At 43.9% G+C, this 27,443-nt stretch overlaps 1 protein-coding gene across 4 annotated transcripts in view; it reads left to right on the top strand.

Annotated features, from left to right (window-relative positions):
• Positions 1 to 1,743: 1,743 nt before the first annotated feature.
• KCNT2 (potassium sodium-activated channel subfamily T member 2) overlaps positions 1,744 to 27,443 on the top strand; it is a 255,724-nt gene continuing 230,024 nt past the window's right edge. For all 4 annotated transcript variants that reach the window (XM_066624750.1, XM_066624749.1, XM_066624748.1 and 1 more), the window contains exon 1: positions 1,744 to 1,838. In XM_066624750.1, the coding sequence (XP_066480847.1) occupies positions 1,744 to 1,838 (95 nt within the window). The remainder of the gene's footprint in view (positions 1,839 to 27,443) is intronic.

Raw genomic sequence — 27,443 nt, 5'->3', positions numbered from 1 at the left:
ATGCCATCACTATTTCCTGTGGCAAGGAGTTCCACACAAATACACACTGGGTAAAGAAATATTTTCTTTTGTCTGTCCTAATTATCTCAACACTTAATTTTAGTGGATGTCCCCTGGTTTTGGTGTTATGTGAGAGGGAAAAGTGTGTCTCTCTATTCACTTTGTCCATCCCCTGCATGATTTTGTATGTCTCAATCATGTCCCCCCTCAGGTACCTCTTTTCTAGGTTGAAGAGGCCCAAACCTGTAGCCTTTCCTCATAGGGAGGGTGCTGCAGCCCAGTAAACATTTTGGTTGCTCTCTTCAGCACTTTTTCCATTTCCACTATATTCTTTTTGAGATGTGGTGACCAGAACTGGCGCAATACTCCAGGTGTGGCCTTACCATCAGTTTGTACAATGGCATTATAACATTATCTGTCTTAGGGCCCAATCCTATCCAACTTTCTGGTGCCGATGCAGCCTCAATGCTGCCCCTTGGTAAGCAAACAAACTTTCCCACACCTTGAGGAGGTCTGCATGACTGTCCCCCCACGGTAGGATGCAGCACCTGCCCCATTGGCACAGCTACATCAGTGCTAGAAAGTTGGATAGGATATGGCCCTTATTCTCAACCCCTTTTCTAATGATCCCAAGCATGGAATCAGCCTTCTTCGAAGCTGCTGCACATTGGGTTGACACTTTCATAGAGCTCTAGACCAGCACCCCAAGAACTCTTTCCTGATCTGTCACAGAGAGCTGTAACAGACCTCTAGTAATGGACTCTAACAGTAACACCTATCCACCCGTTCCCTACCCCCTATCAGTGAGATTTAGCCTGGAAAACTAAAAGGTGCTGATTTTTGAACCCATTTCAGCCCAGCCCACAGATGCACACAGTTGATCCCTGTTGCGTATATGCAACGTTGGGCAGAAATGGCTTCAAACACCCTGCAGTGAGAACCCAAAGCATGAGCCTTCAGTGGCAATTCACCAGCGGTGACCCACACTGGGGGTCAGTGCAGGAAAATGCGACCCACTCCAGGACCAGCCTGAAAGTACCTTGGCCACACCAAGGTTGAGACCTCTTCCCTTCAAGAAGGAAAGTGGTGGGGAAAACGTACCTGTGCAAAGGCATCGGGGCAAATCACATTTCCAAACATCAAGTGGAACTCCACTTGCTAGTGCCCTCCCTGGGGATCCTGCAAAGGACCACAGAGGATCTGCGGTTAGGGCTACAATCCTAGGCACACTTTCCTGGGAGCAAGCCCCATTGAACATTATGGGGCTTACTTGTGAGTAGACCCCAACCCCCTTTCCCCCACCTCTGCTCCTGCTGGCCTGCGAGAGAAACACCCCTCCCCTCCCCATGCTAATGAGGCCACCCTTATTGGTGGGCGAAGGAGGTTCCCGTGGCGTCACTGCATTGTGCACTGGACGGGCAGCGCTTGATTGGCGGAGCCGCCAGCGGCAGCTCCAAACGACATTTGCATGGCCGGGGATGGATGGAAGGGACGGGAGCGGGCGGCTCTTTGTTGTCGAGCCCGGCAGGCTGAGGGAGCGGCGCGCGCGCCGGCAGTGGCAGGCGCTGCCCGGGTGCCCGCGCCGCGCGCCCGCGCCCTCCTGTTGCGAGAGTGGCCAAGAGAGGGGGACTTTCCCAGCAGGTGCGGCTGGGAGAGGCCAGACCCGCGTGGAGGAGACGTGCTGCGGGCGCTGCCTCCCCGTTGCTGCGGCTCCCACCTGGAGCAGGGCTTCCCCCAGGCAGGATGGTGGACCCGGAGAGCGAGGTCCCTCCGCTGCCTCCCAGGTACAGGTTCCGGGATTTGCTGCTGGGAGATCAGGGATGGCAGAACGACGACAGGTGAGTAGACGAGGTGAGGCTCCTGTGCTCTCTGCAGCCGGAGGAGGAGGGAGGGAGCTGCTCCGTGGCGCCCCAGCTGTGAGGTTCCCGGAGGAACAAGGAGGAGGGTGCTGCTGTTATGGACTTCTGCCTCTTTGCGATCTGTTGCAACGGACTGCCCAGGTGCATCACTGCGATGGGCCACGTCTGTGTGGTCCTTTCAGCAGCATGCCCAGAGGGCCAGATGCAGGTGGGGAGACACTGCGTGCACAAGCGCCGCCAGGCAAGTGTGTGTGGATGCACACAGTCTGCCTGGCTCCCTGTGCACGTTCCCATTATGCACTCCCACTGACCGAGTTAGGAGATTTGCATCCTCCTTTTGGCCATCAGCTCCTCAGAGTGGTTTGCAGCATCTTAAAATGTTTAATACATTTGATGCTCCCTTCCTTGCCTCTAACATTTCTTTTAGCACAGTGCTACCATAGACACCTGTTACCCTCTTATGCCTGGACCACATGTATCCGTTCACACATTACTGCCTTGCATACTCACATAGAAAGCTTTTACTGCGTCATGCTGTTGTGATAAGAGCTCTCTCACTCTCACACACACATCTACTTTGCCTGCACATTGCTACACACTGCTTCTTCGCTCTCTTGTGTTCCCTGCCTCTTTACACTTTGTGTGCCTGAAGGTAGAGAGAGACTGATTCTGACTATAACAACTCATGCAGGGTGATATATACATAAATAATAAATCTCTAACAAGTATTGAGCTAGACAGACTTTCCTGTTTGGAGAAAAAGGTTAAACTGTTAGTTGTGATTCTTCCCCCCTCCCCCAGCCAATCTCTGCTATTTGATGCACAGCATCCTTGCCAAATACCACATCTGCTTTGTCACATGTTCCTTTTGGGGGATAGATGTCAATACTCAATAATTAATTTGTTTTATTGTATAAATATTGATACTTACTTGGCTGGTTTATATTGTGCACTTGTAACCACATATTGTTTCACATTTATTCTGATGACGAGTCAGATCAATTTATGAGTACTTGGGGTTTTTCATCAGGGGGGTTAGACATTTCTGCAATATACATATACTGTAGATCATTTTACAAGTTCTTCCCCTCTCCTTTTAAACACATCCTGCCTTTATATGAGGCTCCCACTGGTTTCATATCCAATGGACTGATTAAGTCCACACCACACTTGCCTGATTTCAGCAGTCCTGCAGCATCAGGTGCTCCCATCACTGGGCTCCTTGCAAATTCCTCTGAAAGTGGTTCTCTTTTTCTAAAAATGAATGTCTGTCACAAGAATATTTATATTTCATGACTGACATTCTAAGAATGCTCACTTTCTGTTGTTTCCCTGAAGCTGCCTGCTGAGCCTTGAGTGATCGCCACTAAAATTTATTCCATTCTGCTCTTTCTTGTGTATTAAGTTGCTATCCTATGAATTCCTCCAATACAGTGGAATCGTCTTGCATCAAGAATGGAAGTCAATATGGGGACATAACATGATTTAGTGATTGCCCATTATGAACAGTTGAATATGGGTTCCTTGAAATCCATATGGAGTACTCTTCTTTTTTCTTCAGTAATAGATGTCGCAACCAAGCAAGGTGGTTAACCAAGATTCCTTCCTAAAACTCTGTTGATGTGTAGCAGGTTTGAAATAAACTTTAAGTTTCGTATAACGGTGTGATTGACACACAGTTCTGAAGTCCAGTAATACAGTAAAGTTTTTTTAAAAAGTTAACCAACTTTGAGCACAATCCTAACCACTTTCCAGCACTGACATAAGGGCAATGCAGCTCTGAGGTAAGGGAACAAACATTCCCTTACTTTGAGGAGGCCTCCCTGAGTGACACCCAACTGCAGGATGCAGCACATGTCCCATTGGCACCGCTATGCCAGTGCTGGAAAGCATTGGCATAAGGGGTTAGGTTTGCACCCTGAGTTAGGTGGTACTGTGACTTTCTCAGGATCCTCTTTTAACCTTTAACTGCAGGGAAGTGTGTGTGATTTAAGAAGAAATGCATTTCTAACTAATGTTAGTTGCGTATTTTCTGTAGAGCAACTGGTATTCTGTGGTGTTGGAAGCAAAAGGCTAGATCAGAATGTTTGTTGTGATACATTCTGACAACTAGATGTTCTTGCCTCACATCACTGTTTGCTGAGGTTGGGACAGTGCAGTTCATGGTGACGTAACTTGCATTGTATTTGGCTAGATGTTGCAAGGAAGAGTAGTGGAAAAGCTGTGGAGCACCACCATCTCTTTCTCTTTTGCAGTATTTACTTAGGCCCTATGTTTTGTTGTCCCACCTGTATGGCATAGCTTTGGGGGGGCGGGGTTCTTGGAGTCTTTCTCGGGGTTTGGGTTGGGGGCGGCTGACCAACCTGAGGTTGGCTCCTCCTTCCCTTTTGGATCTGACTGGGTTCCTGGCAACCTGGAGATGACCTCAGACTCTCTGGGGGAGGGGGTTACCGCAAACTCAGCCTCCTCTAGCCAATTCTCACTGGGTCATGGCTGCCTGTGAATTTGACACTGCTCCTCCAGCACTCTCCATGTCATCATGGGCCTCCTTTTATAGCCTGGATCAGGAAGACCCCTCTTATCTCCTTTACCTTCCCTTGGCCCCTCCCCCTTTGGTAACTCCATCCCGGAATGCCTTAAAGGCCCTGGTGGCCCTGGATGGTTTCAGGTTTCAGGCACCTTCCTATTCTCCCCCTTGAGTTGCACTGCCTAGATGCCACCTTGTTCTGGCTGGCAGGGCTGCTCTTACATCTTGGTTGAGCATCTTAAGCCCTGCCTGCCCCTGAACTTGTACGTCAAGAGTGCTTGGCTCTCAGGATGCTGAGGCCAGAAGGGGCACAACCATCATGCTGCAAGGCCATTCCTGTGTCTGCCCTCAACCTGGGAAACTGGCAGGTCTGTCCTTGGACATTCTGCCCCTTGCAGGGCCTGGCTCCCTTTTGTCATCAGCCTTGTGGGTGTGTCTCTCTTGGCATTACTTTGCTAGGTCCCTCGGTAGTGCTCGATCATGAACATAAAGGACAAAAGGGGCAAATACCACCTCAGGATCCAGTTGTTATGGCCCTTCATGCAGTGCATTCATTGGAAAGGTGCATGAATCGTGGCTTGATGGAAGGGGTTATTGATCAAACGATAATGAAGGGCCTGCACAGCCCATTTGATATCCCAAGCTTCTGTCTCCCTGCTGCTCAGTGGGTTTTAACTTCTAGTTGATGAGCAGCACTGGTTTATCAAAGTTTGGGCTGAGAAGTACTGGCTTGTGCAGAAGGGTGTCTCTAGATGCTCTAGAGGTTCTAGAAGGCCTCCTGGGAACCACACTGTATATGCTGAAAGTAGGCTATAGTCACAGACTAGACTAGCAGCTGTTCTGAGAGTAGATTTCTCATAATCATCAAGATGACACAGCCTGAATCCAAAAAGGCTGTGAGAGTCCACCAACCCCCGAACTTCACCTTCATCACCATCATTGCCGGAGTCACATATCCACCCCTTTCTGGTCATCCTCTGGACCAAGTCACATTCATGCAGGGGCATGCCCTCTTAAAGTGCCCCATCTGGCCACAGATGAAACAGCATCCTACTTGACTGATCGCTGGTGGCATTTAGAGTTGGCCAGGCACTAGGCATCTCGGGCCTCTCAGACCAAGTGTCTCTTTCTTCTCCCTCTGTCAATCCACCATCCATCATCCACCACCCTGGGGTATGCCTGCTGGTAGACAGCCTCATTTGAAAAGCCCTAGTACCCCACACCACAGCCAGTCCCCACTGGGAAGCCTGCTTCAGTTGATTCTGGTCAAAGTTTTCTCTGCCATGAATTTCTCCTTTGATGGCTCGGGGGACTCCACTGCAAGGTAATTTTCAAACAGGCAGGTTGCAGTCTTAAGGTTAGCAGGCTGATTGGGCGTTACCTGATCTTTTCCATGATCTTGATCACCACATTTTCTGTGCATTTCAACCATCTCATGGCCATCTCTCAGACTTTGGCCATAACTACCCAGTGGTGATCCCCTTATGGGTTGGGAAGGATTGCCGGTAGTCATCAGTGTTGACCCCATACTGGTTTACAGTAGCCTCCTTCAATTTATTATACTTGCACAACTTCCAGGCTGGCATAGCCTGTAGAATGACCTGAGTCAATGCAGTCAGGTAGGGGCTGCCACTGGCCTGTTGGCCATTTTGACCATGAGCCTTCTGAAGCAGGGCAGCCTGTCATTCTTGCTGCTGCTGTAGAGTACCTTGTATTGGTTAGCCTTGATGTTCCATTGCCTAAACTGGACTCAGTTCACGGGGGTGGTCACCCTTGAATTGACTGGGATTGGCAAATGCCTTCATGCCCTGACAGAGTCATGTCCCTTCTGCATTCTCCACCAGTTTTTCTGCCCCATGGCAGGATTTTGGAGGGTGGGTCCAGCTCTGGTGTAGAGCTCTGCTGGGGTTCAAGCTGGAGGAGTGACTGGCATGAGGTTGGCTCCTGCTTTCCTTCTGGACCCTACTGGGTTTCTGGCAACACAGAGGTGACCTCAGGCTCTGGGTGGGGAGGGGGTTTACCCTTGGCCTTCTCTGTTCTTTCCAGGTGGGTTTTCACTAGGTCCTGGCCACCTGCAAACTAGGCCTTGACCTTCCAACCCCCTCCATGTCATCACAGGCCTCTTTATACCCTCGTCTGGGAAGACCCCTTCCATCTCCTTTCAACTCCGACTGGCCCCTCCACCAACTCCATTCCTGAAATTCTTAAAATGCTTGGCATCTCCGGGTGGTTTCAGGCTACCATGTCCATCCTCCTAGCATCCCCCACCCCCCAGCTGCACTGGCTTGATCCCACCCTGTTGTGGCTGGCAGGGCCACTGCCAGGTTTCAGTCAAATGTCTTGAGCCCTGCCAGGCTCTGAGCTCGCGCCATGTAAGTACTCTTGGGAAACTAACCCAGCAGGGATGCAGCTGTCATGTCCCCAGATATCTGTTGCTTAAGGGAGCACAAGTATCAAAGAGATAAAAGCAAATTGCTTGCCATTAAACAGAAGACTTTAATGTAGCTCTTGCACTCCTACTGTTTTGTGATCAGCAAGGTGATCTAGTTGTAAAAGTGCACTGCAGCATGTTTTGACTGCAACATGAGAATTGAGTGCATACTGGGAAATGAAAGTTGAGGAGGGGAACAAGTGCTACTAATTTAAGAAATTTTATTGATGCTTATACTCTTAGTCTGTAGCATTAGCAAAGCATTTAAGCAGGTTAAAGGAACTGTGTCAGAAAATGATCTGACCAAGAGTGCCCAAGATATCTGTCAAAATGTCTGCATTTTGACAGATATCTCGGGCACTCTTGGTCAGATCATTTTCTGACACAGTTCCTTTAACCTGTCTAGAGATCACAGGTGTTACGTACAGCACAAGATATTTAATTTCCTAAAATTACTTGCCAAATATCTGAGACATAATTGATGACTTGGATAAACTGGTGCAAATGGACAGGGCATTTAAACATTATGTGTCTACATGGGGGACATACATTTATCAACTCACAAGTTTGGGTAATGAAGATGTAATGCAATTTTCTTCTAGCTGTTTAATGGTTGTGAAAAAATGCAGAAAAATTGGCAATCTGATTTTAATAATTAGCTGTGGCAGAGTCTTGCATGTACGCATTTATTTTCCCTGATGCAATCATACAACTCTGAGTCTCAGTAGCTGTGGAAAACCCATACTCACTCCTAGATTGAAAGCCATTTCTGCCCAGTGTTGCATTTATGCAACAGGGACCAAATGTGTACACCTGGGGAGATGGGCAAAAATGGGTTAATACTACTTATATAAGAAAAGTCTTGAAAGATGCATTTGTTGCTTTGGAAAATTGATATTCAGTTATTTGTATTTAGTAAATGCATGTGATTTTTTGCACTGGAGTCTGAACTTATCAAACTGGAAATCTTAACCCATTTTTGCCCAACCCAGAGGTGTACACATTTGGTCCCTGTTGCGTATATGCAACATTGGGCAGAAATGGTTTAATGTAGAAATGTCAGATCATCCTATAAACTAGCCCCTATTGCCAATTGCCATATGTATGTCCATCATTTTATTACTCTTCACTGATTGTCTTGCCTTAGACTGTATGTGCTGGCTTCTCTAGGAAAAAAAAAAATGTCATTTTTGTAGTAATATGAATGTTCTATCTGGGATGCTAGATCTGTGGCTAATTAACACTTGCATGTTGTAATTTGATGATGCAGTGGTTAAGTGGGGAACATGAATGGGTTACACTGATTGTGCAGCAGAAGGGCTCTTGGACAAGAGCTGGTATCTTCAACAAGTGATAACATGATAGAAATCATGTGAATGATATAGGAGCACTGGGTATGCATCTTTGGATGAGGCTTCCCATTGCCACAGACTGTGTGTGTGTGTGTGTGTGTGTGAGAGAGAGAGAGAGAGAGAGAGAGAGAGAGAGAGAGAGAGATATGAAAGCAGCATTTGGGAAGCATGAGCTTACTTTCTTGACCTGGAGAGGTTAGCTATTGGTGAACTTGTGAACTCAAAGGCATTAGAAAAGTGAAGCAATATTGCCTGCTCGAGGGACTTTGGTTGGTATTTATAAGAAAGCAAATATTCTCATGCCTGTGAAAATTATAATGGTGATGGAACAGCATAGACATGAATTAGTAAAAATAAACAAAAAAAGAAACCCTTAGTTTTTAAGCTGCAAAAGAAATGGTAAAATTCAACTGGAATCTTGGTTTAAAAGGAGAATGAAATATGGTTCATAGCTCTGAATTGCAAGAGCGTGAGCCAATTAGGTAAATCACTTTTTGTTTTTGCTGTGACATTGCCACTTATGTGGATGACTGGTGTGTACATATTTTCATAGAAACATTATCGCTCTTGGGGAAATTTTGGTAACATTGCCATAGAAACTGTCATCCCTCACTGATAGGAAATATTTAATGAAGAAAGATTGTATAACGTAGTGATCCCTTGGGAGGCAAACAACTCTTTAGCAGTTCGGTGCCCAACACTGATTAATTTGGAGAATGAGAATGCCAGTATCATACATGTGCAAAAATAATTCTCTTTTCTACCCTTCCTAAAAGATTGCAATGCAAGGGTGGGTGTAAACTTGCTACAACATCTCTCCTGTGCCTGTTGTAAATAGAATGCAACATTAATTGTTCTGTATTCCATTTTCTCACATTTATCTCTTGTTTTCTGATTTCTCTCTTCACTGCTATCCCCAATATTCTGGAAAGTGCCATAATCCTCTAATGATCATTTATTGTCCCCTCCTAAGGAGACTTACGAACTTGTCTGTGTGGGCTGTTTTGGACTGGGAGAAGGACTGGAGATCTGATCCCCAGTTGCATCTCTTCTCGGCCGATGGTCCCTTAGATGAGGTTTATTGCAGGTAGCCCCACTGTTATATAGCGTGATGCTAATATGGAATTAGGCAATGCCATGTGGTTTGTACTTCAGTAGGTGCTGCTTTCCCATTCTTCAACTTCTAGCCATGAAGGCCACAGTATCAGTGTAGACAAGCCACGAGGATAATTTCATTGCATTTTTTTGTAGCCACAGGTCATTTATCCTGAGTCTCAATGGAACGCAGCATTTTGCATGTGGGCATGATATATAAATATCCCTCGTGACCTAAAGCTTAGGAAGTCGCTGCTGTTGAAGTGAGTGGGCCTTGGGTGACCTGACTGAGTTCCGGTCTGTCAATGACGACACCACAGTTCTTCTGTTGTTACTGCCTGCTCATTCGGAAGATAATTTGGTATCTGACAACATTCAGAGTGTTTTGTTTTTTGTACAGCTGTGCCTCTTTAAAAATATCTTGTTTTGGCTGCTGTGATGTGTATCAAAGCTGTTTTACTTCAGAATATTCTCACAGTGGGAGATTCTAGGAGCTTGTTGTGTTCTTCCAGCTAATATGGCTGAAAAATGCTAGCGGTGATGGCATGAGCAATTTAGCCTCTCTTCTTGGTATAATAGCTTTATAAATAGTGAGAGTTTCCAAGGTATGGTATGGCTGCAGGTCATTGCCAATGACCTGGCTTTGTCTCAGCAGGGCCACTCCTCAACACTCCCAAGGGTTGTGGGACTAGCACAGGTTGAGGGAAAAAGCAGAGTCAGCTAAAGGAAGCATGGCTGTCAGAGAGCAGAGGCCAGGTGTAGCTAATTAGGGCTGGGACTAATTTGCAAAGGCTGTGGAGCCTGCAGTTCCAAAGTGACCCAAGGGAATGACGGGAGGGCCAAGGAGTGATGCTCAGAGATGGTCACGGAGGTGGAACTGTCTCGGTGACGGGCTCCTCCAGAAAGAACCTAGCAGTGGCACCATAGGCTTGGCAGAAAGCACTAGGAGATGAGACGGCATCAGGGGTAAGGAGGATCTGGAGGACAACTATGGCCTACAGTGAAAGGAAGTTCACTGCCCTGAGGGGCTACAGCTTGAAAACTCTTGGCTGATAAGTGAATGGAGTGGAAGGGGGAAAGACACCCTGCACTAGGAAGCAAGCTGACTGAATGCAGTTGGACTTCTGAGTAAGCATGCATAGGATTGTACTGCTAGTGAGGCAAGAGTGCTGTATCTGAAAGAAAGGGGAGGGAAACTTTCCTGTTGGGGGAAAAATACCCTGCTTGTTGGTTTGTAGAACAAGGTTATAATTCTGCTGTTTGAAAGAAATGCCAAAGGGAGACAGGGAGGATGGAACAGAACAGGATGGAGACAGAACGGATGGGACAGACTCCATATCAGAGACCAAAACTCTACTGTGGTCATTGCAGAAGAGGAGTGGGCCACATGCACATGATCATGTGCTCAGTTAACTCAGTCTAGAGATCAGAGATGTCTCAGGCTGTGAGAAGAATGTATGTAGAAATGGGGTGGCCTGGAGTGGGTTGAAATGAGGGCTGCTGCTGACCTGACTAACACCGCATCCTATAGGATGCCGATAGAACACTGAAGATGAAACCTGATATGACATAAGAACATAAGAACAGCCCCACTGGATCAGGCCCATCTAGTCCTGCTTCCTGTATCTCACAGCGGCCCACCAAATGCCCCAGGGACCACACCAGATAACAAGAGTCCTCATCCTGGTGCCCTCCCTTGCATCTGGCATTCTGACATAACGCATTTCTAAAATCAGGAGGTTGCGCATACACATCATGGCTTGTGCCCTGTAATGGATTTTTCCTCCAGAAACTTGTCCAATCCCCTTTTAAAGGCATCCAGGCTAGACGCCATCACCACATGCTGTGGCAAGGAGTTCCACAGACCAACCACATGCTGAGTAAAGAAATATTTTCTTTTGTCTGTCCTAACTCTCCCAACACTCAATTTTAGTGGATGTTCCCTGGTTCTGGTGTTATGTGAGAGTGTAAAGAGCATCTCCCTATCCACTCTGTCCATCCCCTGCATAATTTTGTATGTCTCAATCATGTCCCCCCTCAGGCGCCTCTTTTCTAGGCTGAAGAGGCCCAAACGCCGTAGCCTTTCCTCATAAGGAAGTCCTCATAAGGACTTCTGGACTAGGGTCAGTGGTTTGCCACAGGGCTCCTGTGAAAGGCATGTCTATGCAAGCAGGTACCAGGTTCTGGGGTCAGGAATCATATTTTCTGTCTTGCACTGCTTTCCAGTGCATACTTACTGTGGGTAAGGCCCATTGAGCATTGTGTGGTTTCCCTCTGAGTAGATATGCATGGGTTTGTGCTGTCAGTTGTGTGCTTGGTAATGTGAGGCAACTGTGCCTTATTGTCATGGGTTGGGTGGCTGAGATTTATTATCATATAGGAATCATATTTTCTGTCTTGCACTGCAGTCCAGTGCATACTTACTGTGGGTAAGGCCCATTGAGCATTGTGTGGTTTCCCTCTGAGTAGATATGCATGGGTTTGTGCTGTCAGTTGTGTGCTTGGTAATGTGAGGCAACTGTGCCTTATTGTCATGGGTTGGGTGGCTGAGATTTATTATCCCAAGAAGTGCACAGAAGTGGCTGGGGCAGAGATGCCAGTATCACATGCTGCCTTGCCAGCTTGTGGTGTCTGAAACAAGAAGCAGCTGCGTGTTCTTGACGTTGGCTGCCAGCATCTGCACACCAGGCAGAGTGAGGCTTACCTCCAGACTGCCTCACACAGTGAGGTGATGATAAGGCAGGAGGGGTAGAAGAGACACCTCCAACGCAGCAGTAAATAATCTTAAGAACCTGATCTTCCTTTTTTTAGAGCAGAGTCGGGAGTTTGCGTGACTGAAAAACAACCCATATAGGAAACTGCACAATAAACTGAGATCCAGTGCAGCATGTCTGGAAATGAGGTACTGCTCATTGGTCTGAGTGGTGGCAAACAGTATGCAAAGATTTCACAATCTGCAATGTCATAAGTGTGGCTTATGCTGTTCGTTGTTATACAAGCTAGCTGTACCTTGGCAAAACTTTTAGATTATTTTTTCTCAAAACATTAGGATCAAGAACGGAAAGGTATGACCTGTAAGACATCAGAGAGTAAGTTATCCTGCTAGTAAGCACCTACTTTTCTTACTGATATTGAGAAATGCAGAAAACAGACTGACAAGTTTGCTCAGGGTGTAGATTGGTGAGTTATATCACAGTCTTATGATCTCTTACTTAGGAGAAGTAATCTCAGTGTGTTCACTGAGACTTGGTTCCAGGCAAGGTGCTTAGTATTACAGCCTATGCTGTTTCAGTTGATGGAGTATTCTGCAAATGTATAAAGGACAGTGGGGAGAGACTTCTTCATGAATGGACTGAAAGCAGTTATGCCTAACAAATAATATTGAGTGTGCCCCCATTTGGCATATGGTAATATTTTTTTATTAAAGTGCATATTTTAAATAAAAAAGTAATATTAAAAAATACAAACATTGATCAAAAGCAATTGTATCATTCAGTGTACAGTATATCCTGCTGTATCCCATGGACAGAGCAGTGTATGGTATTCCCCCTCCCCACATCTTAGCAAAATGTGCTCTTTCTTCTCCTCACAGGGAAGTTGGTGTTTCTGTGGCCACTGACCAAGCCTAAAGGATCATAGTCCAAGCCTAAATAGACGCCAGATGATGGAGGCAGCGATGGTGGTTCTTCACCTTACTGACTTTCCTATTCTTCTCATCCCCCTCACAAGGCAGTTTCTATGGCCACTATGAAATGGGGAGGGGCTCATAGGAGAATAACAGATGGTGTTTAGACCTAGGGCTGTTCCCTTGTGAATTGTTAACAAATTTTACCAGCAGTAAAGCGTGTGTGTGTGTGTGTGTGTGAAATATGAGTGAGAGACATGTGAGTAGTAATTCATGAGAGAGTGAAACCTTTTAAATATAAGAACAGGTTAAAAGAAATGGCATTCCATATAGAGAATTTGGGGACAGATAATTAATAGAAAATCTTTTTCACCAGGGAGAATAAACAGACACTTCAACAGAGCACATACGTTTTCAAAAGATTCACTTGGCTCCTATCTTTTGTGGGCTGACTCCTAGATGCAGAGGAAGCTTGTAGAGCCCTAACCTGGGGCTTTCTTGGAAGCTTATCAAGGGATTTCTCAATTATATCAGTAATTCAGCTTCTCTGAATGTCAGTTTGAGCGCTGCCACTGATTAGTGAGAGAGAACACTATACTGAGTGTGGGTTTAGTAATGATCTTTTCAAGCAGGGCAACATTTAGGTCTGGTCAGTGTACTGTGTGAATTGTGTGCACTCTAGAACATGCCTTTAAGATCCTCTGCAATTTATTGGGGTCTGTTGATGAATATGCAGGGCTTCCTCTTCTGGGAAAGAGTTTCCTGAAAGTAGGAAACTGTATCCTCCTCCTGTGATAAGAGTCCTGAGAATGGCCAAGTGCCCAGAAGACCTTGAACAAGTTGCAGGACTCCCAAATGCATTTAGAGCACAGGTTAGGGCATCAGATTGATGTCCTGTGTGTTTTACTCTGCTTTAGAAGGTTCATTCTAACCACATTCATGGTATTCTTAGGCAGGTATGCAGTGCTGATTACTCCTTAGTGGTGTGGGCTGGAAGAGGTTTTTGATTCCAGCTTGAATGACTTGGGACTGGCGTGTATCCCAAGCTGTCTTGGATGCCTTTATTCATATTTGGCTGTCTTTTTAAAAAGTTCTATATTGACCATAAATTTAGGCTGAAGTAACTGCATGGGCTTGAAGAGATGAGGGAGAGTACAGATGATTGGACATCTGGAAGAGCATCCTTCTTGAAATGGGGATAGGAGGATGCTCCTAATTCTGGGATGGTTGAGAGTTGATGGCCTTTTCTGTTGGATAGCTCTGTTGTGAGGGTTAGGATTAGTTGATAGAGGTTGTTGCTGGCTCCAAAGGTAGCGCCCTCTACCACACAATCTTACACCTGCAATGGAATGGGTATCGGATTTATGGAAGATGGCCCTGTCTAGATCAGACACCCTCATAAGTATGCTATTTTGGGATTGATGAGTACAAATACCCTCCAATTGGCTCTGTGTCACTAGGTCAGCTAGTTGTCTTATGAATTCTTTAAAGAAAATTGTGGTTAATACATCCCTAGTGATTGTGTGTCTCTCCTTTCCCCCATGCTGCTGCTATGGAAAGTGCTGCATTATAGCTAATGCTGGAAAAAAAAATAGAACTGTGTTCTCATTTGTAAACTTTGGCTCCCTATAGATGTAACCTTTTCAGACTAGTTTTCTCTCTAATTACGACAGTGGCTGTAACCCCAATCAAGCTTCAGATTACTAGACAAACGGAATGATGGCTATGGAAACCTTGGTATATGCGGGTGGCATTGGAGCATCATATGACTTTGCTGTAAGGAAAAAAACAACTCTTTGGTCCATTAGTACTGGAGAGAGAGGGAGCACTTTATTCAGTGATAGTGGGGGCTTCACTGAGTTCAGTGAGATTTCATTGTGTATTATATGTGGCCTTTACCTTTTTGCCCCTCTTGACGTTGCTTATCAGGACTGGCTTCAAGTTAAGCAGCATCTATGGGGGTTGAGTTGCAGTGCAGACAGATGAAGGTTAGATGGCCGGAAGCAGAAGGTGGGGTCAAGTCAGGCTGGGATCAAGTGCCAAGTAAGGTAAATGACTATTGGAATGGCTAGAGGTAGCCAATGCAGTCAGGGTTGGGATTGATACAAGTAGAGGTGTGACAATATGTCATGCTATTCCAGACAAGTGAGATTACTCAGACTGAGGGATCTGGAGTTGGAGATGTTGAACAGAGCCACGCAGACTCTTCTTAGCTCTTCAGTTACTTGGGCAGGAGTAGTACAGGCTCTGAGTTACAGCAAAGATCAGGCTGGGAGCTCCTTCAGTCTTGGGAGGTGCGTTGTTGGAGTAACACTCTTGAGTGTTGCTTCCAAGGTCCCCAGCTTAAAACTCATGCTGGCTGATATTCACAATCTCTGATACAAACGCTTTTAGTTCTGATGATATAGTTTTTGAACATGATAGTAAGGTTAAGAATATCATGCGGTTGTTTTTGGATATCTTGGCTGTACATACCCTGAACCCTTGATTCAGAATGTATATTGACAGTTGTATTATAGTTGGTTTATTTGGATTTTTTAATATAATAATAATAATAATATACAGTATTTATATACCGCCTTTCTTGGTCTTTATTCAAGACTTTATTCAAGGCGGTTTACACAGGCAGGCTTATTAAATCCCCAAAGGGATTTTTACAATTTGAAAGAAGGTTCTCTCTTTCAAGAACCACCACATTCAAGATGTTACACTCTGATCTGGTTTCACATTCTGGCCTCCATCCTCCCACGCTCCGAGCAGATGGAACAGCTCAGCTGCAGCTTGCCAGCTGCTTCAAGGTCGCACGGTGCCGGTGGCCTCGAACTGGCGACCTTGTGGATGTTAATCTTCAGGCAAATGGAGGCTCTACCCTCTAGACCAGACCTCCTGCCCAGCTAGTTTTAGCTAGTTACAGAGGGTAATCAGAATCTTGTTGTGACCTAAGCTTGCATGTGTAAATGAATGTTTCCTCTATTCAAATCCCTGACACGTTTGCTTTGGGACCATGTACAAACAAGTAATCCTCCATTTGCAGTCATATGAGAGGAGGGTATCTCCTCAGAAGCTACATGCTTGGTGTGTGTGGAGCCTTCGTGGGAGAACTGGAGGCCAGAAGTGAGACCAAACCAGGAAGATTCATTCTGAAATGTTGTTGGTTCTTGAAAGAGAGAACTTCTGTGATTGCAAAAATCCCCTTGTGGGATTTAGGAATGCCTGCCTATGTAAACCGCCTTGAATAAAGTCAGAGGAGTAATCCGATGACCAGAAAGGTGGTATATAAATACCTAATTGTTGTTGTTGTTGTTGTGTTCGATAAATATCTAAAAATCATTTGAAGATTTTTTAAATAAAACATATTATGAAAATTGCAAAATTAAACTTTATAAATGTTCACTGGACTTTTCATTCATCAGTAGTCACAGATGCATTTCTAAGTATGTTATCTGACACATCTCCTGTTTAGATATACAGGTGTGCGCCCCTTAGCTACGTTCCAGCTAACACTACATATGCGACAATCATGTGTGGTCGTCAGTGGCGCACACCCCCACTCTCCAAATGCAAGGGGAGCTCTGCACCCCTCGCCTCTGAAGGGTTGTCTGGGCCTCCCAGAGGCAGTGCACATCCAAGCACTGCTTCTGCAAGGCTCAGACTGTGGGAAATCATGTCTCTCATGCAATTTCTGGCTTCCTCCATGAAACCGTAAGTTGCACAAGAGATGCGATTTCCCTCAATCTGAGCCGTTCAGAGGCAGTGCACTGACGTGTGCTGCCTCTGGGAGGCTCAGATAACCCTCCAGAGGGGGGCGGAGCAGAGCATCACCTTCCCTACTGAGGGTTCAGATTGCGTCAAGCGCCGCTTGATGTCGGGATCGCGGTCCCGATCCCCATCATTAGGTGGCGCATGACTGTATTTGTCAAAAAATCTACTTGTTTGTATCAGTTTGTGGTGTAGCTTCCTTGTTTGGTGATATTTTATAGTTATTTGCAGATGAAGAATGGCAATTCAATCTGGCTTCAGAGAGCAACTTAGGCTGCAATCCTATACACATTTTTTTTTTTGAAGGAAGTCCATTGAACACAATGAAGCACACTTTTGGGTAGACGTGCATAGGATTGCACTGTTAAGCGTGACCAAGGGCTTAGGTGTGCACAGTAGAACTCTTGGCTTCTTCCTTTTGAGGGACAAATGCTCAGCCTATATATAATTGTTTTCAAATTTTCCTTATGCCTTGGGTGTGCCTACATAGCTTGTTGAATCCAAGCTTTTTAGTCTGGATTTGCAAAAGTCAGGGATATGTGCCCACCTTTGCTTTTGTAAATACAGGATTACAGATGGATGGCCTAGTGATCAGTGTAGGCTGCTTAGGCATTTGGCAAAAGTTCCTCAAAATTTATTTTGCTAAAGTTGGCAAAAAGTCTATGTTTCAGTCTGAAAGGCAACGTTTTTATCTAAGAAAATGGACCAGTATTTCAAGACTTAAATTCCAAACTATATACCGTACACTTGTCATAACTGAAGAGAAAAAAACCGGGTGCCCTTTACTATGTTATGTTAATTATATTAAATATGATATTTCCTAATTAACTTAGGAAATTCATTCTTGTAAGAAGTGTTGATGACCGCTAGCCTCTTGGAGTGCCCTTCAGGGAGAAAAGTGGAGAATCATTAAATATGAGTTTTATAAGACTTGAACACTTTCCTAGATCTAACAAAGGCTCGCCCAGCTGAAATAGTAACAACCATTTGTATCATGCTTTTGGAGTGTTGGAGCACTTAACATGTTGATGTCCTTCAAACAGCCCTCCGAGGAAAGTATTATTATCCCCACTTTGCAGCTAGGAAGCTGAGGATCAGGGGGTGTGTCTTGTCTAAGGCTGCTTACAGCCCAGTCCTAAGTTCCCTGGTGCCGTGAGGTGTAGTGATGCAAAAATGGCTACTGCTGTATCCATCTGGGTCGGGGAGACCACCAGAGTCTCCTTGGAGGAAAGGGACTTTTGGAGGAAAGCCCCTGGTGCTAACTGAGTCTGCACCAGTTATTTTACTGGCGCAGACTTGAGAAGCCCCATGTTGGGCTTTGCAGCCTGATGTGGGGCGTAGGATCTGGCGAGGGGGCCTCTGCTGGTCCCACCCCTGCCCCGGAATGCCCACCTCCCTGAAAAACCACACTACCGGGTGTTAGTTACTGCCGGTGGCTCGTCACAGACAATCTCCCAGTGCCGGTGCTCCCTCCTCCTTGGCTGCTGCAAACGTGTCTTATGGCACGTTTGTGACACCCAGTGCTGTTGGTACATACTGAGGAGATTAGGATTGGGCCCTTGGTGAGCTCATGGCAGAGATTTGGAATATGAAAAAATGCTATCTCTGAGAAGAGAGACTCTCAGGGTAGGCAACAGAGAATAGCTACTGCCATTATCCATTGCTTGTGAGCCTCCTGGGGCATCTTCTATTGGAAATGAGAGTTCTGGATTTTGGGTCTGATGCAGCAGGAGATATCCTGTCTTCTTATGTTACTACTATGATAGCGGAATGCAGAATACTGTATTACCATATATGCCTTCCCATGCACCATTGAGACTTTTAAGGAGAGAGAGGGAGCTTACCACTTAGCAAGTATAAAAAAAAATAAAACGGCTTTTGAAAAGCAATATTCTAGGCATCTGTTTGGGCGATAAAAAATCTCAAATGTTTTTGTAAATTCCTTGCAGCACTGAAGAACCTAGGGGTGTTAGCAAAGTATTCCATAGAGAAAATTACAGTACTGGAGGTGCAGAATTAGTGGAAAGGGTTTGATTGCTTTGGCACCGGGTTACTGTAAACGCAGCTGGCTAGAAGAATAGCTGTAGACCTTGGAGGATTGTTGTTTTGATAGTTGTCTAATGGTGAAAATTGCTTTCTGTCGCTTAAATTTTCACTTGAATTATCCAAGCAGGCTGGCGTGAGCTCATCCTAATTATGACAGATGCCAGAGTTGTAGTTTCCAGTGGCATCTGTACTTGAGGATTTTGCACAGATATTAACTTGGGAACAGCCCGAATGTGGTAGGGGTCCTGCATTTCCTGTCTTCTGCCTCTTCCCTCTGTTCAGTTTGCAGAATGTTGCCAGCTGTGGAGCACTGGGAAACGGCCCCCCACCTTTCCAGATAACAATGCTTAATGGCCTGTGTGTGTAAAATATATTTTTGTAACCTAGAAAATGGTTGTGAATTGTCTCTTACTCCAAGCTTTTTGGGCTGGTCTTGTGTCATAAGTTAACATGTTATGTGTTGTATGTTTGTGTTGGCAGAATGGCTAATAACTTTTGTATACTTTTTTGCAAGGCTGGGATCGCAAAGATGTTTTTTCACATGCATAAAGCAGTCCGAGAAAAAGGGTTGAGCGCTTGGCAGGAAGGGATGAGGGTCTGGGCAGTTCAACTAGACCCGTTCGTCCCCAAACCATAGAAACCGCAGTGTAAGCATCCTTATTTGGAAGCAAGACCAATGAAATAATGGTATTTACTGAGTTATATTAGAGCAAACATGTTTAGGAGTACAGGTACCATTGTTTTGATGTAAACAAAACTATGTCTGTATCCCAGCTCCTGTGATCTTCTTTTATATCTTTGGTGCTACGCAAGCGTGTGGGATATTGGGTTTGGGGCAGAAGCAGATATATATTCTCCCATGACAGCCTTGTACTGTTACCTGGCAGCCATTTTCACAGATTGCAAAGTCCACACTATTGCTGTCATGGCCGAGCCCCCATCTGTTATATGTGTAGCTGGGATAAGCATAACCTAAAATATCCATGCACATGGCCTGGAGGGGTCAAGTGTACTGCATAACTTTCCATTTGACAGAGCCCTAAGAAATCATTCCTCCATTCTGAGAAAAACTGAAGGGCACAAGATGCATTTCTGCTCACACTGTCAGAGCCAAGTAAGTACCAGGGTGGTCAGAGTATGAACAGAAGACTTTCTATGCAGTTTAACAATTGCAGTTGTGAAATCTAAATCATAGTTAATAATCTTCATTGTGCAAACTATGTTTAAGGTAGATTCCCTGACTCTTTGACTGAAGGTGACTAAACAAGTGTGGCTGCTTTCTCCCTACAGGCTCTGGGACTGGGGCTTCGTTGGGCAACAAAATTATGGCTTTTATGTATGTTTGGATTCTAATATAACTAATCAAGAAAAAATGAGCCACTGTTCATACCACCATCTCCTTCTGATGAAAACCATCCACATATATGGAGATACCTATGAAGGTCAGGGTGGCAATAGAAGGACAGTTTACTGATAAGATTCTTACTACCAGATGGGCATGAACCAGGACTATTAAATACTTCCCTTATTTACTTTTTAATCTTACTGATTTGTTCTCTGAATTTCAGCAAGCAACATATTATCCGGTGTTAATTTTGTCTTACAAATTGTCCGTCTAATTATATGCTGATGATACGGTCTTGTTATTTACCATGCAAATAAGATAAAGATGGTTATTTAGACTATGGAACCAAGAAGAACAGTTCAAGGTTAACCATGATAAGACTTCAGAGCGGAACCCAGTCAGAAATGGTCCCCTGATGGACGTGTTATTGAACAAGAATAACTGCTAAAACTCTGCTTATTCAGGGCAGCAGCTGGAATGCATGCAAACCTATTAACAGAATTGTCATCTTGTTGCCACAAGAACAAAAACTAATAAATTAGCCTGCTGCTTTGGGCTTCTCAATATCTAGGTGAAAGAAATTTAGATTCTCTATCACAGTTTTTTGGATATAGGGCTCCAACAGATTACATACTGCAGTCCCCTTTATAAATCAAGGTTAGGAACTGAAAACCTTATAGCAGGGGTGCCCAAACCCTGGCCTGGGGGCCATTTATGGCCTTTGGGGACCCCCAATCTGGCCCATGGGGAGCTCCCAGTTTCCATTGAGCCTCTGGTCCTCCAGAGACTTGTTGGAGCTTGCGCTGGTGTTAATTAATTGATTTTTCCTGGCCCCCGACAGTGTCAGAGAGATGATGTGGCCCTTCTGCCAAAAAGTTTGGACACCGCTGCCTTATAGTGAATGACTTACAAAGGGGAATTTTTCTTCTATAGGAAATAGTGTAAATGCAGGGGGAGGGGGTTTAATGGGGACCATGCTCATATCCTTCATTGGATTTAGAGGGAAACTTTCTCTCATAAAAAAATAATGCAGTAAAGTAGGAATAGGGACTATAGAGTGTTATGCAGCTCTGAATACATGTAAATCTGTTTACCACCACAGAAGCAGCCCATCCATGACATGAGTTGAGAACTTTGTATTGGGCAGCAAATTGAATGAGAAAATAATCAAGAATCGGGTTGAAAGTATGATATTAGAAAGAAATCAACAGAAGTTTATTGAACCAATTAATTTCAACTGACATAAAATAAGATGCACATGATAACAGATAAATCATTCAGTTACACTATAATCAAGCTGAAGCAAATTCATGGAGGACAAGTCTATCAGTGGCTCCTAGTCATAATGGTTATATATTACCTCCAGCTTCACAGAGTGTGTGCCTGTGAATACCAGTTGAAGGGAAAGCAATGGTGGAAGAGTAAACCTTCATCTCCTGCTTGTAGGTGACTTGTGGGCCACTGTAGAGTAAAAGGGTCCTGAACTACATGGGCCTTGGCACGATTCAGGAGGTCCTTTATATCCTTATTGTCTTAACGTTATAAAGATTATTCGTCACTCATCCTTTATCCATCAAATAATGCAGAAATGAAAAGGCTTGAAGTGTTTTAAAAATATTATTTTCAAGGTTCAGCTTGACTAAAATAACTGATCTATAGTGCAATCCTGTGCACATCTACACAGAAGTAAGTCACTGAGTTCAATGGGACTTGCTCTCAGGTGTGTATACAACTGTAGTCCTGGATTCCTTAGTTATAATTTCAGTGTTATATTTATTAATCTGTGGATATACCCGCATGTATTACAGGCTGTGAACCCTATGAAGGAATGTTCATTTCAAGGGTATGTATTTTTTCCTCCATGGTTTAAATTATCCAGCAAGGTCAGTAGTATATCTACCACTTTATCGAGGGACCACATGGGAGGTATGAAAAGAAAAGGTGCATTGATTAATGTAGATCTAAATATTGAAAGTACAGGTTGGGCATTCATTCTCTGTAATGCTTGGAACCAGAAGTGTTTTGGATTTCAGATTTTTACATATTTTGGAATACTTGCATATACATAATGAGAGATCTTGGGGATGGGGGCCCAAGTCTAAACACAAAGTTAATTTACCCCTTCTACACATAGCCTGAAAGTAATTTTATACATTATTTTTAATAATTTTATGCATGAAACAAGGTTTGTGCATGAAACACATTTTGTGATTTCTTTCTTTAGGCAAAAAAATCACGTTGGCACTCAAATTTCCTTTTTTTTTGAATTCTGGATAAGGGTTCCCAATGTGTATATAGAAGGATGTGTTTGTGCCTCACAACCCTCAATCCTTAAAAAGTTTTTAGTTATATATTAAAGCTACTTGAGACCACTTGGACCAAACACATCAGGCACAGAACTAAACCATAACTGGCTCATCGGGCCTCAGAGAACTTGTGCGTTTGGCTCCTGTGTAACCTGCATAGATATTATGTCTGATATTTTTACTGATTTTTAGCATTGCATTAACCATATGAACGTATTTGTATTTCAGAGATAACATGTTGTTGCAATATGCATCTTATTTAGAACACTGAAATTCTTATTGTTTTTAATAAATTCTTGTTCGCTTCATACTGCACTTTTTAACCTCGTCCTGGATATCTCTACACTCAGAGAGCTGCTGAGGTGTGTTGGCTAAGAAACTGAGGAGTTCCCTAATTCAAATCTTATCTGTGTCATGAATTACACAGGTCTATTAAAAAATCTTTTTTTAGTTACTAACAAAGTTTGAAATAATTTGTGATAATTTTGGGGTGCTCAATTCCCAAAGTTGGGCTTCGGTTTTGCCCAATTGGCTCTAGTTTTGTGGGTACGGCATAGCCACCTTACATGCTGATTCAAGCAGTTTCCTCGTGAACAAACCATGGTGTCAGCTTCCCCATGAGGAACCCCATGCTTGAATCAGCATATAAGATGGCCATACCCCAAATCTAGAATTAATCAGGCAAAAATGATGCCAGTTTTGGATTCAGCACTCCAAATATTCCCAAGAATAGATCTAACTTTGGAGACAACAAAATGTGTGCAGGCCTGTGTTATTGCCAGCTGGCTTTAGCAAGCCACTCACAATCATTCAGCTGCAATATGTGGATAACAATACTTGCAGGGTTGCTGTAACAACATCATCAGGAAAAAACTATGTAAGCTCCTTGCAAGCTCAAAACGCTATACAAATGCTTATTTTATATTTATTGGACCAGGTGGCAGTTCTCCCTTGTTGTAAACTTGAGTGGGTGAGAGGAAACACCTGCTGGGAGTATTACGCATAACCCTGGCAGCTTAAGTTAGTTCTGTTCCCAGGCATGGTGCAACCTGGGATGCCACTGACACCGTGCATTGTGAGAGGGGAAAGAACTCCCTTATGCTTCAGAGAGGGTTTTTGCAAACCCGGAAGTACAGGATTTCTGTTTATTTCAAGGGGTCATGCGAATGACAGAGCTCCTCTGTTCACGCAGTCTCTGTAAATAAAACCAAAAGTCCCACACTTCCAGGCTTGTGAAAACCCCATGAAGAGCACAGTAAGATGCAGATGATCAATTTCCCACTCAGGTGAGCTGGAAGCAGATAAATGCAGCTGGTGTCAATGGCAGGCTAGAGGTAGGAGGGAGGCAACAGCTGCAGACTCAGAGTGAAGGACACCCCGAATCTGTCACCATCTGCCATGGACTCAAGTCACATCAGGTCACCAAATGGCTGGGTCAGTAGTGTTTGTTTCTATCAAAATGCAGATTATCACAATAATGAAGCAATAATGAAGCATATATGTTTAAAAGGAAAGCAGCCTCCTTAAAACTTTCAAACCAACAAATAAAAGTTGTTTAACTGTATATAGAGTAAGATGCATTAAGTTGATACCTCCTCATGTATAAGTTGCATGAACACTACATACAGAAAGATATGGCAGTAACTGCAGTATTTTCCTTCCTTTATTGATTCATGCAAATGGCATACTTTTCTTTTCTTTTTTTTAAGAAATTGTCTCTAGGATCTATCTTCTAGCCCTTTTCATAGGAATTTTTTGGTTCAGATTGCAAAATATGACAATACACTTCCTTGAAGAATGCTATAATAGGATTTCTGTAGCTATGTGTCTCTGTATATATGGTACAAAATGCACTGAAAGTGTATGCTGTGACTAATTTCACTCTTGATAGGATGATTATTTTTTTTTAAAAAGGTATCTTTCATCAGGTTTGATATTATCTAACCAAAATGATGACAGCTAGTTCAAGACTATCTTTCCCATAGTCAAGAGACACATGATACTTTTACAACTATTATTTTTACAGCAGCAGCACTGCATTTGAAGAGCTCTGAAAGCAAGTATGTTGCAAGAGCTTACCTGTTAGGAACCTGTTAAACCATTTCTGCCCAGTGTTGCATATATGCAACAGGGACTAAATGTGAACACCTGTGGGCTGGGCAAAAATGGGTTAAACTCCCTTCGAAGTGATTACCAGTTTTATTCTGATTAATTTTATTATTACAATGATTTGTAATACTTCACATTACATTTGTTTACTTCCCATATCTAGCTCTTCCTTGATTTGGGAAGAACAAAGCGGCTTTTTAGGCTGCAATCCTGTACACTTTTACGGGAGTAAACCCTAGAGCAGTGGTTCTCAAACTGTTGGGTTGTGACCCACCAGTTCGTGTAAAGGTTCCCCTGTCCCTTTAAGGGGCAGGGGAAGGGGAGAGGAAGGGAAGCGATCCCCAGGATTGCGTCCATTTTGGGGGGCGAGAGGGGTGCTTTGCATTTACTTTCAGAAGGCAGGGCTGCTGCAGAAGGTGCGGGGAGCCCTGCGCAGCCCTGCACAGCGCTCCCCGAGGCTTGGAACGTTCAGAGAAAGCGGATGCAAAGCACTTCCGTTTTGCAGGAGTCTCTTTGCACCCACTTTCAGTGAAAGTTCCAAGCTTTGGGGAGCACTGTGCAGGGCTCCCCACACCTACTGCAACCTGCTGCAGCCCTACCTTCTGAAAGTAAGTCACAAGCGCCCCCCTTAGCAACACGATCCTGGGGATCACGTTGTTGTCCTAGCCCCTCCCCCACAAAGATTTACTAAGGGAGTAAAGCTCCCTCAAAGTTTGAGAACCACTGCCCTAGGGAATACAGTTAGATGTACTTCTGTCTAGACATGCGTAGAATTGTGCAGGCATAATTATTAACTGTGGTTCCTGCAAAAATTGTTTTGTTTTAATCCCAGTTAAAATCTGTAACAAGATACATCAAGGCCCCATAGAAATATAACTTTGTGCCTTAGTGCCTTTGTGCCTTCTAATATGATTTAGAACAAGCTTTGATTGTTACGCTTTACCTTCTTAAGCCTTTCTGTTCAACAGTGATCCCCTTAGTCTCAACTCACTTTCCCATTTATACAGTATATTATCTGGCATATAATTTAGAAGCAATACCTAGGAAACCTCTGGGATGGTAATTAGAAAGATTGGTTTCATCCCTTTTTTAAAAGGTTGTTTTAATTACTTTAAATTCTCAGCCTGTAATGAATGTTTCCATAATTAGTTATATATGTAAACAATTTTGCCAGGATGAGTGTCCACCATGGCAAATTGCATCAGGCAGGGGTCACAGATTCACCCCACTTAGATATATTGCTAATTAATATTTTTCCCCTAGACCTCTTTTTCCACAATTAACTTATTTTGGTTAGGTAGACTTTTATTGAATGTGGGTGTCAGAAACTACCAATGTGATTTGTTGGATTTTAAAGTGAACTTGAAGGCGTTAGGGGTACCTTCCATAGCTGTAGTTCTCCAAATTGCTCTTTTCTGCCATAATTCCTAGACCAAACCGTGGACTCTTAAAAAGCAACTCTTGTTTTTCACAATTAATGAGGGACTAGCACATGTTGGTCTTACACAAGGCCTGTGGACCACATGCAACCGTTTTTGAGAGTCTCTGAAAGGTTGGCCCTAATGCCTCCCTGACTCCTCCTGCTTCAAAAGTTTCTCAGTCTCGCTTCCATGCTGTTCCAGCTTTTCCTTTGGAGTAGGAGAAGCCCGAATGGTGTGGCAGGGAGATAAAAAAGCCCTGTTGCACTCACCTTTGTTCCTTGCATTCTGATCCTACCAAATGACCTCAGAACATGGAAGTAATTGGCGGTGGCATCATCAGATCACCACCAATTACTTCTGGGTTGGCACAGCAGGGGGTCATACAAGGGTCATGCGGCTCCCCAGCCTGTGAAAGTTGGACCACCCTGGTCTAGCATTTCTTACCTGTACTCTGAAGAATGTCAGGCTTGCTGTCTTATATGCCATCATTGCCATTTTTTTTCTTTCAGATAGTTTTAACTTGGTGTTCCAGAAAGAAATATTATGCCATATATTTATCATATGGTTTCTCAGTTGTGGAATTTCTGACCTCCACCATCCCTGACCTTTTGATTCTTGTATGTGTTTTCAGCATGAATCCACATCAAGGAGCCCTTTTAAATTATGCTTAGGTAGTGGATTCAGTTGTTTGTTTTTACTTAGTATTTGGGACCTTAATAAGATTTCAGTTTTGGATATTTTCCACTGACTTTCAGGACTGTCTGCAGGCTCCTCCCTTCTCAGTCTTGGATATGTCAAAGGATGCCTGTCTGGGGCATTCTTTTGAAGAAAACAGTATTCTTATTTGGGTTATTCTGTCTTAATTGTAGGTTTTGCACAATCCTATACAATCTTATGTGTGATCGGAAGCAAGTCTCTTTCTATTCAGGACTGCAGCCTAAATGATTTTTGGTATTGCTTTTCTGAGCTACCTTTTTCAAAATGGACTGATCACTACACCCTTTGATTACAACCTGCAGTATCCCTTTTTAAGTATAGAAATTGCATTGTTATGATTCTTCAGACGTTCTATCTTACATCTTCAACCGACCCACCTTCTTAAAAAGGGGTCCTATCACAGGAATGAGGTTTCCTAAAGCATTTCTGGAGCTTGGGTTAGCAGCATTATTTTCTACAACTGATGAGTCTGTGAGGTGTGACTCTTTCTGTAGCACTCTTTCATGTGCTGTAAGCATACCCCACCTCAATTAGTGTGCTATTTGAAATTGAGCACTGAGGAAAGCAGCAATTGCTTGATTCCTTTCATCTCTAGAAAAAAGTTTTCTCACCAATTTCCTTGTCAAGAAACAGTGTATGGTTAACGTGAAATTTTTTTTCTTTCTTAATTAAACATATCAAGTAAACAAGATTGATTTTAGTCATCTGTATGACCTTACATTACTTAGAATTGCTCTCTTTGAATTCTTCAGAATAGATCAGCGGTTCTAAAACTTTTTAGCATCAGAACCCACCTTAAAAAAAAAAAAAAAGCCTGGTTTAGCTACAAAAACTGGAAGTGGCTTTTTTTT

Source organism: Tiliqua scincoides, chromosome 4 (assembly GCF_035046505.1).
Source record: "Tiliqua scincoides isolate rTilSci1 chromosome 4, rTilSci1.hap2, whole genome shotgun sequence".
NCBI classification, from domain to species: Eukaryota; Metazoa; Chordata; class Lepidosauria; order Squamata; family Scincidae; genus Tiliqua; species Tiliqua scincoides.
This window is presented reverse-complemented; position numbering and strand designations above follow the sequence as displayed.